Source organism: Podarcis vaucheri (assembly GCF_965113315.1).
Source record: "Podarcis vaucheri genome assembly, chromosome: 1".
NCBI lineage: Eukaryota > Metazoa > Chordata > Lepidosauria > Squamata > Lacertidae > Podarcis > Podarcis vaucheri.
This window is the reverse complement of record NC_138759.1, coordinates 69,672,142-69,686,391: the sequence shown is the minus strand read 5'-3', so window position 1 is coordinate 69,686,391 and position 14,250 is coordinate 69,672,142. Positions and strand designations below refer to the sequence as shown.

The following is a 14,250-nucleotide window of genomic DNA, read 5'->3' as shown; positions in this document are numbered from 1 at the left end:
CACATCTCCTTCCCAAGGCCCAACGCCTTGCTTACTGGGCTTTGAGACAGTGCCCCCTCTGCTCAGTGCCCGGTGTGGGCATACCACTCACACAGCCCTAAATTTGCCCATCATGGACTGGGGGTTGCAGTGCGTCATCCTTCCAAACAGGAGTGTTCCAGGTCCTTTAACAAAAGAGCCTTCCCCCTCTTTACATCTTTTCTGATCAGTGAGCAACATGGCTTCTCAGTTAATGTTTTCTTCCTGCAGCTCCTTGCCTACTCCAGCACTTAGTTTTTAAACTCCTTTTGGTGTAAAATGTAGCCAGGAAGGTGAAAAGGCACAGTGAGCCATGGGTATGTGCCCACTCTTGCAAAACACAAGTACAGTGGTACCTCAGGTTACATACGCTGCAGGTTACATATGCATCAGGTTACAGACTCTGCTAACCCAGAAATAGTGCTTCAGGTTAAGAACTTTGCTTCAGGATGAGAACAGAAATCGTGCTCTGGCAGTGCAGAGGCAGCAGGAAGCCCCATTAGCTAAAGTGGTGCTTCAGGTTAAGAACAGTTTCAGGTTAAGAACGGACCTCCGGAGCGAATTAAGTACTTAACCTGAGGTACCACTGTAACCTTGCAATCATCACCTAGTAAGTAACCTGTGTGTGTCAAAGGACACTTGAAAAGAAATGTTTCGGCCCTCGGGGCAGCAGGGGATAGACTCATTTTAGTTCTAGTTATCCCCAAAATCTATAACCTTCTCTACCAACCACATTGTCCTTCCTAACAAATGTTGCATTCATGCAATGGATTATAGTAAATATGAACATACATAGCCATATTGGGGAGGATCACTGTGTGTGTGTATGTGTGTATAGATTTAAACAAAACATGTCATCCTTAATTCCCCCCCCCCATTTTCCTCCCTCCCCCCACCCTCCCCCACAACACCCCCTCCACGACTTCCCTCAGTTCTAGTCTTTGGTTTATTTGTGAATACTGTTCTCTGCATGTTACAAAAATGTATAAATCCTTAATTTGTTTAACTAATTATTGTCAATAAAAAGTTTGTGAATGTTTATTCAAAATTGGGTCAGATCACTTGTCCGTGTAACTCAGTATTCCCTACACTGACAGACAGTGGCTTTCTAGGGTTACAGACAGGAGTCTCTCCCAGCCCTACCTGGAGTTGCCAGGAATCAAACCCAAGACCTTCTGCCATGCAGTGCAGATGCTCTACCACTAAGCCTCACACTTCCTTAGTTACATCCTACAGTTCTCTTGCTTGTGCCAAGAAGCCCTCAGTCATTTTAGGATGCATATGCTTGCCACTCACTGTCTGACCAGAGTCTAATCCAGGTGTTAATCATTAATCCTGCAGCAAGTTAAGTGCATCACCAGATGTTCCCTGTACCTTTTCTGTTTTCTTAGAGAGGAGGAAGAAATGAATTAGCCATTTTTTAAAAAAAAATCATGTGGAAATTTACAGGCCTGTTAAAACACTATGCTGATGAAAAGAGAAAAAATATAATTTTGTGGCCCAAAATTGAAAGCAATTTGAATCTCAGAACACAGGTCTCAGCCTGAACTTTCAGTTTGAGTGAAATCTGTGGAAGAATGCATAATTGTGGTGTGTGTATTCATTATGTACAGCATTTACTGTTCCACACACAGTGTGATAATCTTGAGCGAGGGAGAGAAAATATATATGTGACATTTGTTTAGGCCTAATTAATGAAATATTTATGTTGCATGAGGCCGTGTGATAAAACCTCCTCGGTGAAGCCCATTTGCTTCTGATTATATTTGTGACTTTTTTTATATGACCAGACATTCTGACGCCAGCTCTTTTACACTGAGCAGATGTCACAGAGTAAAAATGGGTGCCAGATGCTACAAACCACATAAGGGTAATTTGTTTAAGAGCTGGCTCAGACTTGGTGCATTCAATTAGCCCACATGGTGAGCCTTAGACAATCATTTAGATAACACGGCTAACTTCAGATATGCATTTTAATAACAGATCTGATTTTTTGAATGGAAGCCTGAGCCGTCGTACAATGGAAGTAGGAGTTAACTGATTCGTACATAAAACTTGATATGTTTGCAAGGGTAGCTGTGGCCAAGGACTTGCCAAGCAGTGAAGGCCTTGAACAGTTGCCAAAAGCTTAATTAATGTAATTAGCCAGTGTTCCAAATTGCTGCTAGGTATAGCCTTGCAAAGCCGCAGGCAGGTGCAGTCTCAGAAGCTATGGGGGGAAAATCCACTTAAAGCCCAGGTTGAGAATACTGCCTGCGCCACTGAGCTTTCTGTTCCTCTTTCAGGTTCTGAACATTTACCTGCCAGAAAACAAGTCGTTGACTATTACTCTTCATCCACTGACAGCGAATTAGAAGGCAGGTCTTCACTGCCACGCAAGGTAACGTTTTCAATGCTTCCCTCCCCATATTGGAAGCATAAAATGAACTCTGTGATTTACTACTGAGTGTCAAGAACCAAAGGGCATTACAATAGTTCCTCTCATCCACAGAACTGGCACAAGAGGTCAGGTATTTGCCTGGAGCCCCACTTCAGACAATGGGGTCCCCAGGGAATAATCACAGCTAGCCAAAATGACAAAGGGAGGGAGAGAGAGTCTGGAAGGACAATGTAATAAATGAACAAGTGCTGGCAGCCACAGTGAAGAAATCACAGCAGCAATTGTTGTTCTTATTATTTATTAATTTACAAACCACTTAATGCCCAAATAAGACTTCCAGCCTCCGCCAATGACACTGCCGGGTTGCCAACTTCTTTGTGGTGTTGATTTTTTCAGATGTTTTTAGTGGCTCTTGTTTTTATCAGTAAGCTGCCTCATGTGCCATTAGGGGGAAAGGTGGGGCATAAATAAATATATTATTGCAAATATTAATACTGCAGAGTTTGAAGCGACTGGATGCATAAAAACTGACTCTTTTTGGAATGAAACATTGTCCAGACCCATTAGATATTATTCAAAACTTTACCTGCAGAACTTCTTCCAAAACAGAACAAAAACAGCAAAGATACATCCAAATAATTCTATATAATATCTTGTGTTGTCCAGCACAGGCTCAATATCTTAAAAATAACTTTACCCAGGATTCCATTACAGCCTCCATTATAGCCTGAGGCCACGTGCTCCTGGAGAGCTTCATTTAGAAGAAGAAGAAGAGGAGTTTGGATTTGATATCCCGCCTTTCACTCCCCTTCAGGAGTCTCAAGGCGGCTAACATTCTCCTTTCCCTTCCTCCCCCACAACAAACACTCTGTGAGGTGAGTGGGGCTGAGAGACTTCAAAGAAGTGTGACTGGCCCAAGGTCACCCAGCAGCTGCATGTGGAGGAGCGGAGACGCAAACCCGGTTCCCCAGATTACGAGACTACCGCTCTTAACCACTACACCACACTGGCTCTCCATTTACACGCCCCTACTTCCATAGCAGGTGGCGCTGTGGTCTAAACCACTGAGCCTAGGGCTTACCAATTAGAAGGTCGGCGGTTCGAATCCCCATGACGGGGTGAGCTCCCATTGCTTGGTCCCAGCTCCTGCCAGCCTAGCAGTTCAAATGCACGTCAAAGTGCAAGCAGATAAATAGGTACCACTCCAGTGGGAAGGTAAACGGCGTTTCTGTGCACTGCTCTGGTTTCGCCAGAAGCGGCTTAGTCATGCTAGCCGCATGACCCAGAAAAAGTGTCTGCAGACAATCATCGGCTCCCTCGGCCAGTAAAGCGAGATGAGCGCCGCAACCCCAGAGTCGTTCGTGACTGGACTTAACTGTCAGGGGTCCTTTGCCTTTTTTACTTCCACAGAGTGCAGTGAAATGTCCCCAGAGTTAGCAATACACATTTAGGCATTTTCCATTTCTGTGCCAATTAAATAATTATACTTAACATATGTAATAACAACAACACCATCGTCAAAAGAACATAATAAAAAGCACTTCTGGGTCAGGCGGAAGGCCTATCTAGTCTAGGGATGTGTTTCCCACAACAGCCAGCCGAATGCCTCTGAGCCCACAAGTGGAATATGAGAGCAACAATGCTTTTCCCAATTCTGGTTCCCTGCAAACCGGTACTCAAAGGCATGCTGCCTCAAATATATATACATGTATATGTATATGTATATGTATATGTATATGTATATATGTGTGTGTGTGTTTTACATAACATAGTGTAAATAAATGTAAAATACTTACTTAAATATACAGATAAAATTAGAAACCAATTATGCAGAGTGGGTGGATTTCACTGTTCCCCTCTTTCAATGCTTTTGTCTGCGCAAACATTTCAACTTGGCAGATGGAACAATTCACAATTCCCCCCTCTTCCCTTCTTGTGCTGTTCTGGGGGTTCTCTTGACCCCCCCCCAGCCCCACCTGAGCCGATTTTAGGAGTGCATGGGGCAGGAGAGGAGAGAAACCCCCACTGTGCAAGTGGGAAGTCTTTGTGCAAGGCTTCTACTGAAAGATCTCTTTAGTTGTATCCCACCAAACCACATTGCTTGTCTGGGTAGGCTTGCCGAAATGAAGTAAGTTTTCAGTGGGCATCTAAAACAGTACAGTGAGGGTGCCTGTCTGGTGATAATATAGCCAGGAGTTCAGAGCATGGTTACTGCCACACTAAAAAACTAGATTCTTGTAAATGAGAAATGAACATTACGTGGCACTTGCAAACGCGAATATTTTGCAGATTGTCGTGATTGAGGAGGTACGTATGAGGCAAGGCAATCCTTCAAGCAAACTGGTCCCAAGCTGTTACAAACTTAATAAACTAATAGTTTCAGTAATATGGCTTTAACGTGTATATTGGTCCATGTGGCAATGACATGTTTATTGGAGTAACAAGCAGAATAAAATTAACCAAACGTAGATTGGAAGAGTTAAAACCAGTTATCTTCCTTATTGCTGTAGGCTGGAAAATAATTAAGCCAAATAAAAATGCATGGTCCCCCAGCTGGAATTGAGGTTATAATCAAGTCAAAAAGTAGTATAAATCAAGTGATGTAAAGAGGATTGCTTCTGTGTGATTTCGTAGATACTGTTGTATTTTTCTTTTTTGGATATATTTTACTAGAAAATAAATGAAAATGATGCCAAAGTGATGAGTATGCTACACGTACTGTAACTGATACTAGTGCAAGAAGTATAAAAGGATGCATTTCTGCCAAGATTCAAGACAGGCCCTGACGGCACAGGGTTTCAACTGTGCCATTGGAGAACAGTGCCTTGAGAACAAGTTCTTTGCTGGTGATGCTAACTGGGCTGAGTTTGGAGCCAGGCATGCACTTTTTGTTCTTGCTGATATTTGCAGTGGTGTTCTATCTACGGCAATCTTTTACCAGCTGGTTTGTCTCCCACCTTTTCCACTCCATTTCCAAGCATCTCCTACACAAATATGTGTATAACGGCTGTGCTCTACCTCCACTGTCAGTGGCATATGCTGGGAGCTGCAGGTGGGCAGTGTGCACTCCTGTCCAGCTTGCAGGCTTCCCACAGGCATCTGGTCGGCAACTGCGGGAACAGGATGCTGGACTGGATAGGCCATTGGCCTGATCCAGCAGGATTGCCTTACACTTAACAAATGCCAAGAGACAATTTTGGAACCCTGAAGGGGAAAAGCAGCCAGGAGAGTGAACTTTGCTTTATATATTGTTATGGGCTTGTGGGAGGCCAGATTCCCCTAAATTCCTGAGGGCCAGATTCTCCCCATAATTCCTGGATTTAGTAGAAGTTAGAATTAATCAAGTGTTGATTAAACATTGCCAAATTTAGATATGCTAATGAGCCAAGCCAGCTCACAGAGCTAGCTGGATAGGCTATTAGCCGGGGACAAAGACCAGTCATGGCCTATCAAGGAAACCATCAGAGGGCAAGACTGCCAGTCTGTGTGCTTCTTTGCTGGGTGCTAATGGGCAGATACAAAGGCTAGGTCAGGCATAGGCAAACTCGGCCCTCTAGATGTTTTGGGACTACAACTCCCATCATCCCTAGCTAACAGGACCAGTGGACAGAGATGATGTCTCAAAACATCTGGAGGGCCGAGTTTGCCTATGCCTGGGCTAGGTTTATGGTTTCAGCTTTGAATGATGTAGGTTGTGGGAGGTCCTTGGAGTCAATTAGCAGCAAGAAGGAGAAAGTGAGGCAGAACTCCATATGAGCTGAGGATAACGGGTTAGAACTAAGAGACACAGAAGATGGCTTATTGCTGTCCTTTGAATCCAATGCTATCCTTAAGGAAGAAGCCAGACGCTCACAGGATGTGAATGTTCTGCAATCCCTCCATCTAGATGTGGGTTGTATATAAATATATCATAAAGACACCACAGTCTCTGCTGTGCCTAATTCCTGAAGGACACACAAACCCTGGGTAAGTGCCAGGACCCCTGGAATCTCACAACACTCAGATATAGAGATAGTGTGCAACAATATGTAAAGGGATAGATACATGAAAAGAAACATGTTTGGCACAATCATGCCTCTGTGTGTTTTGGAAAACTCTATAAAGTTATAAGCAGTCTGGTTATTAAATTGCAAATAGTCTTTGACCTTCAGTTTGAAAGCTCTTCATGCTCTATTTACTGTTTCACATGGTTTTCCCCACAATTATCCCACTTTCAAAATAGGTATTGCTCTATCTACATCTCGTTCTTGGTGAGCGTCTCCATGCATGGCAAACTATCATCTCATAAACCTAGTAGGCCAAACTGTCATCTGAATCCTGGCTGCTTTTCTCATCAAAATATATGCTCCTCTTCTTCCGCAATGGACTGACTTATTAGCATTTTGCAGATATAGCAAGTAGGTCAAGATTTGAGTGGCAACTTTGCACTCCCTAGAGTTACTTTTTAGTCACCAAGATAATTTGTCTTGGTCTTACAGATGTGCAGTTTCATCTTCATTGATGGAACATTATTGACAGAAAATGCTAATGCCTAGCTAAGATTGCAGTAAGGTCCCTATTGATGAGGACAAATGGCTCGGAATGTGCCTGGCCAACACAGTCAAAAACTACTTAACATCCACATTAAAAGAAAAGTCTATGAAAAGCTGCGGCTAAGTACAAAGTATTGATTACCTCTCTCTTTTTTGTAGACAAAAAGAACTCTGAGAAGAAACAGAAAGTTGGAAAAGGAAACAAAGCAACTGGTTAAACAAGAGGAACTAAAGAGGCTCCATAAAGCACAGGTCATTAGGAGTTCCTTTCGATAGAACCATTTTTTGTGATGGTACTCACTGGTATAGTGTATTTACTGCTCATTGCACTCATTTTGTTTTGGCACCTGTGGCATTTTTATCAACATATGAGTACTGGCACCTCATTTTTATTTTACAAAAAAGAAGCACTGCATAAAACTGGCAGCCAAACCAAATGCATTTCGTGGTGGCTGATTGGTAAATTTAAGAACTTGTGAAACCAAAATAGCATTGCCTGAGGCGGATACACAGCCCACAGTCCTCTCTGACTCCCATTCCCCTTGATGTGCCTCCATACAGTCATCTATGTTCTTTGTTTTCACCCGTATAACTCATGGTGGTTACAGCCACATATACTTTTAACTATTGGAAACTGTGATTTTCTAATATGCAGCCCCTGTCTCTCTTGAGCTGGTGTGGCGAATGAGCATGTTGTATTTCCCAGATTGAGTAGAAGTTTACCAGCTATCATAGCTACATATATAGTGCCCCCAAAACACTTACGCAGGGTGGAATCTGGTAATACTGCCAGTCTGGGACAATGCAGGTGTATTTATAAGATCCCAAATCCTTTCCTGCCATTCCTTTTTCTCCCTGGCATCAGATGGGTGGGGTATAAACAAACAAACAAATATTATTTTGTTTGTTTGTTTTCATATGCCAGAGCCATTCAGATAAATTCACTTGCCTGTATTTAAAAGGAATATTTGTTAGGTGATTAAGATGATGTTGGGGAAACGGCAGTGATGCCTAGAGCTCAGTGACCGACATGTGTTGGATACTGTATGTTGTGAACTACCCTGTGATCGCCAGATGAAGGGCAGTATACAAATTTAATAAATAATAATAATAATAATAATAATGCTGAAGCTCCAAAGCAAAGCCCCCAATACTTCCAGTTTACCATTTCTTGGATGGGACAGTCAGTCCCTGCCTGTGACTTTCATATGCCCAATCAGAGTAGAAAACACTGACTCAGACAGACCAATATGGTAGCTTCATATATTCCTTTTTTTTTTTGCAAGTAAATTTTTATTCAGAATTTGTGAAAGGAAAAAAAAAAGACAAACAGATACAAAAATAGACATTTTAACATAAATTTTTCATCCTATTTTCATGCTATACAAAAAGTAAGCATACAATCATACAAAAAAAATAATATAAGCATTAGGCTCTACTTAGCCTTTGACTTCCCTTCACCCTTTTGGTAAGTATCAAATAAATCCCGGATTGCGTAATTAGTTTATTAAAGTTTATACTTATTAGCTGATAAAGTTTTTCTAATACCGCCAGTTCCTCCTATATATCCGTTCCAATATATTTCCAAAATTTACTCCAATTTTTTTGAAATTTCTGGTCGTCTTGGTCTCGTATTCTGCCTGTTAGTCTATCTAGCTCGGCATAGTTAATCATTTTGACCTGCCAGTCACTTACGTTAGGTATATTTTCTGTTTTCCAGTTTTGTGCCAGCATAATTCTTGCGGCTGTGGTGGCATAGAGAAATATTTTTTTATCTTCATTTTTTATTTCCTTACCCATAATTCCCAGCAAAAAGGCCTCAGGTCTTTTGGGAAAAGTATATTTAAAAACTTTTTTAAGTTCATTATAAATTGCTTCCCATCATATATTCCTAAGTACTCCTTTGGCAAATTTGTTGCTTGAAACATATGTATGAATCTGTCCAGGCTATCCAGCGACTACTGGAAGAAGTGGAGGAGAAGCAGCGAGCTCTGGAGGTGTATGGTGTTCAGCTCGAGAGGGAACTACGAGGAGAATCAGGTAAACAGAGCAGTAAATCTGAGGCTATCCGAAGAATATGCTAGCTTTCCTGGTGATTGTACATCTGGTTTTGAAAATTTCATGGAATTTAGCTTTCTATTCAGTTTGCAACTTCTGGTATAGATCTGATGGGCAAAGTATGGAGCTGGGGTTGAGGAAACTGTTGTTAAAACATTTCCCTGGAAGCTATAGTCTGATGCATGTGACTGCAAGCTGACCCTGATCACAGTTGAATTTTCAGCCTGCAGTGAGGTGAAATGTTTAACATTCAAGAGCAGCCTGGCCACAAGAGGGAGATCCTCAGACAATTTTTTTGATTTCAGTTTGCTCAGCTCAGATTTTCTTTTGTGAGTTAGCCCTTAGTATAAAACTCATGCATTATCTATGATAACAAATGTATAAGAGCACAGATTTTGGTTACAGTGTTTTATTTAATCTGGAAACAGAATCTTCATTTTCCCCCTTTCTTCTTCTACTGCTTCTGCTTGCTTGTTGTCTTGTTATTGTTCAGGCAGACCCTCTTTGTTCCATTGTTAACATTTATGTTGTGCTGGTGTTCTCTCATTTCAATGCAGTCTTCAAAATAACACTTAAGGGAGCAATTCCGCCCAGCCCCCCACATCTCCCCACCTGAGAATCAATGGCAACAAGCACTCCTTACACATAATGGCAACAGAAAAACAAAGCACTGGTCTATTGGCACCTGACATAGGAGCCAACTCCTAGAGGCCGAGGTCCCTTTGGAAACTCCCCAATAAAATGCTTGACAGGCCATTGCCATTCAAATGCTGTGCGTGCACCACATCATGTGATCGATTATGCACGGTGGGACTTACCTGCCCCCTCCCCAATATTTTATTCAAGATGGCACCTGAAGACTCCTGGTCCACCAAATGTCATTGCCATGCACTTTGTGTGTGTGTTCACTAGGGCAAATGGGGCACTACCCCACTAACCTCAGCCTGGATCCACTTGCCTGGATTTTACAGCCAGTTGAGTCACACTGGCTGTCATCCTCGTCCTCCTGTATTTCAGTATTGCCCTTGTAGTACTCAGCAGGGAAGAGGATGAACTCTGCCCTTCACTGGGTCTTGCTCCTCTACTGCTGAGCTTCCTGCCTTCAGCCCTACCAGCCCCAATGGACACCAGCCATGACCAGTGTGTGTGGGCAGGGGGGAAAGAAACTGCTTGCCACACAGAGGGGCCATGTGGTAAGGGATGGAGTAACTGTATGCAGATAGCATCACATTCAAATCAACATTAAATATCTCAATGTCCACTGGAGCTCAATAGTAGACAATTAATTACTTTGCTTCAGAAATGTCATGCTCTCACCTACTTGGTGTGTCTGGAGAAACTGAAGCTCCCGTTTCCTTTCCCGATCCGTTGTAATTTAATTCCTTTTATTAAGGTTGGGCCCCCTCCTATTTATATTGATTGGTAGACAACTACAGAGGGAGCTGTTTTGGGGCAGTTTGTGATTATTCCTCATCTGTAAGTCTCCCGTGCACAATTTTTTCATAGGTTCTGCAAACCACTCAGGAACCCTATTAATTTTGTGGGGTTGCTTATTTATATTTATGTTGTCAAATGGGCAGTTCCAGCTGTTACATTGCCATTCACTCACTCTTTTAAAAATAATGTGCATTATTGCTTTAATGAATGACCAGCCCTTATTAGGTTAAGCTGTATTTAAGCAGGGCTGTGCTTATGGAGTTCAGGCGATTTAATAGGCATTATTACGGTAATTAGAAAATCATCACAGTTAAGCAATACTATTGAGCTGCAAAAGGTTCTGAATAACTGAATTTAGAGACAGGCCTGCAAACACTAGTCTTCCGTGACATTAATGCATCTCCCCTCTAATAATTGCGAGAGTGTGGAATGAAAGGCTCTTTTGTTGGTGGGAGTTTATTCATTAGCTACTGGACTGAATAAGAAGAGAACATGTGTCGGGGCGAAACAAAGTGCTCCAAAGGCTGATGAGCAAAATGAAGCTTTGAGGATCTCACAATTAGGGCAGCAACAATTCATGCATTAGAAGATTCAGAAATAATCTCAGTCCTATGACTAATGGGGACTCTTACTGGAAAACAGACCAGGTTGAGGGTGATCTGTACCTAAGCTTGTTTCATTTTTATTTTATTTATCATTATTCTGTTTGCCTTCCAAACATCTGGGCAGTGGTTTAGGGGCATGCCCACTGAGCTTCAGAAGTGCTATTGTATCAACTGCTCCAAGACTGCTCCTGACCCTTGGTGGGATTTCCCAGTCTGTGGGTCCACTCCCTACTGCATTAACCATTTTTTTGTTACCGGTACATATTTTAGCTGACAGTTTAGCAATTTTTTATTGTAGTGTTTGGTGCTTGTGTAACCCATTTTATTTTTTATTTTTTAATCGGTCTCTACAGAATGTGATTTTTGGGGGGACATGGCAGTGTTATCACGGGGAGGAAAACCAGATATTGCAAATTTGTTTTTTTAATATCTTAAACAGATTCAAGCACACAAGATGAAACTCAGCTGTTACATGAATGGTTTGAGCTGGTATTGGAGAAGAATAAATTAATGCGCTATGAATCTGAACTGCTGATCATGTAAGTAAGAACTCACTGTTTGCCATTAGTAGCGGAAATATCAGAGATGGGGAGAATATTCGCTTGTTCGAGGCAGAGGATATTCTTCCTGATGCATGCAGATGCCCATTATTGAACTAAATTGCTGCATTACGCCTTGCATAGCATATCGCCATTAAAGTACAGAGATAGAGTACTGCTCCTTCTTACATTATTGGCATTTGCAGGTGGAAGTGTTTTACAATAAATGAGCGCAAAAGCTACTATTGGTTTTAAACATATATTTACTGTTGAGCTAAAGAACTGTTAGCAATGGAGAATATGTTTTCCTGTGATGAATCCTTATGGGCCTTTAGGCACTTCATCCTCTGGAAATTGGTAAAAGTGCCAGATTACCGCCTTGGAAGAAAAAGACTCCCACCTGCGCACAATTTGTCACAACTTGAGGATGTGCAGATGTATCATTTTGAGCACGGGGAAAACAGTTTCACTGCTCAGTAACCATTTCTTTATGTCCAACGCTTCATAGGATACTCAGGGCGGGTAACAATGATATTAAAACACCCCAAAATAAAATATAGTAAAAGAAATAAGCATCTAATAAAACAGCCAACAGCAATAAGAGATAATCAGCAGTAAATTCAATTATAACCATTAAATATTAACTATATTTAACCTAGCTAGGATTTAAGTTGGGGGGGCAGGACACTCACCTGTCATCATCCTCTGTCTGGCTCAGTCTAGCAGATTTGGAATGAAATGTTTCAACAACAGTTGTTTTAAATTACCTTCTTTTGACCCCAAGTGCTCAGAAACACCTGTCAAAAATCTTTCTACAATTTCTACTTTTAGTAAAGATTTTTTTTATTATTTACTTGATTTAGGAGGGGGCAGCTGACCCCCTGACTATGGCTATGCATACATGCCTGAGCAAAATAGGTGGCTCCTATACTGGAGCTGCAATTCTAATAAGTTTTGGTGCCATGCACACCTCTTGGAAAAAGGCATTTGAATTCCAGGTGCCACCACAGAGAAGGCCCTAGCTTGTGTCAGCACCCAATGTGGTGGGACAATGACACAAACCTCTCCCTAGAACAGTGGACAATACATTTGTACATATTTATTTTACATTTTTATCCCACCCTTCTTTCAGGATATATAGGACCATCTCATTTTCTCTTCACAACAATCCCACAATTAGGCTGAGAGGTGGAGACTGGCCCAAAGTTAATCAGTAAGCTTCTGGGCTGATTAACAACTTCAAACACTGCACTGCACTGACCCTAGGGAAGGGCCTTAGCTCAGCTGCTATGTATGCGAATGGTCGCTGATTCAATCTTTGGCATTTCCAGGTAGGGCTCGGAATGTCTCCTGCCTAAAACCCTGGAAAGCCACTGCCGGTCAGTGCATACAATACTGAGCTGGATAGATCAATTGGCCTGACTCAGAGTAGGGTGATTTCCTGTGCTCCCCTACATAATGCGTGGAGCAGCCTTTTACTTTCAGTCGTAGATTTCCTGCCATTGGTCTGATATTTATATTTCGGTGGTGGTAGTGATTCAGAAGAGAATGGAAGGCACTTGGCCACATGGACCTAGTTAGCCCAGCTCTTAATCGTGCTGAAAAGGGCAAATGCTTTGATACCACCTGTTCGATAATATTAATGTTAAAGACTGATAGCTGAGCCTCTGTTAATCTCATGCCCAGAGCCAAAGAGCTGGAATTCGAGGATCATCAGAACTAACTGGAGAAGAGAGAGGGAGAAATGACCTTGATGGTAAGCAAAGTACTGAAGCTAACTGCATTGCAAGAGAAAGTTGCAAGATATTGTTGCCTACTGAGTCAATTGAGTTTTAGATGCACATGTCCCTTAAGAATGTTTGGGCATGTTAGAGAGACATGCCATGTACAATCCCTACGATAGCCAGAGTTATTTTATTTATTTCTCACTCACTATTGAAGCCCAGGAAGGGGATTTCTTTTTCTAAATTCCCCTAAATTTAGAAAGCAGTTTGAAAGTTGTATTCGGGTCCTGCTGAAAAATAAACAGACCACAAGAGTGCAACTACTGAACTATGATTTAAAAAATAAAATAAGCGGATGGATTTAAGAGCAGAGAAGGGCAAGTGACCAGCAGAAAGGAGGGTCTCTTCTGCCACCAAATAATTCCAATAGAGGTTTGGAGGATACAGTCACCTCTGGTTTACAGGCACAATCTTAAATGAATGCTGCAGAGTCAAACTCTGCGCACACCCCATACATTTAAAATACATCCACACACACCTAAGAACTCTCACAGAGGAGATGATGAAGAATTTTATTACAGTGGTACCTCAGGTTACAGACTCTGCTAACCTGGAAGTACCTCAGGTTAAGAGAACTTTACCTCAGGATGAGAACAGAAATTGTGCGGCAGCGGGAGGCCTCATTACCTAAAGTAGTACCTCAGGTTAAGAACGGTTTCAGGTTAAGAACGGACCTCTGGAATGAATTAAGTTCATAACCAGAGGTACCACTGTACTTGGATCCTGCCCATCTGACTAGGTAGCCTCAGCCACTGAGCAGTTTCCAACAGATATGACAACATAAGCAAACATTAAACATTAAAAACTTCCCTATACAGGGCTGCCTTCAAATGTCTTCTAAAAGTTGTAAAGTTGTTCATCTCCTTGACAACTGATGGGAGCACAGACCCTCTGCCT

The 14,250-nt window shown here is 42.0% G+C and overlaps 1 protein-coding gene across 2 annotated transcripts in view; it reads left to right on the top strand.

Moving 5' to 3' along the window:
• MICAL2 (microtubule associated monooxygenase, calponin and LIM domain containing 2) overlaps positions 1–14,250 on the top strand; it is a 152,360-nt gene that overhangs the window by 135,064 nt on the left and 3,046 nt on the right. For both annotated transcript variants that reach the window (XM_082192795.1, XM_082192794.1), the window contains 5 exons: positions 2,304–2,398; positions 7,090–7,182; positions 8,877–8,970; positions 11,470–11,569; positions 13,256–13,325. In XM_082192795.1, coding sequence (XP_082048921.1) covers positions 2,304–2,398; positions 7,090–7,182; positions 8,877–8,970; positions 11,470–11,569; positions 13,256–13,292 — 419 coding nt within the window. In that variant the 3' untranslated portion in view covers positions 13,293–13,325. The remainder of the gene's footprint in view (positions 1–2,303; positions 2,399–7,089; positions 7,183–8,876; positions 8,971–11,469; positions 11,570–13,255; positions 13,326–14,250) is intronic.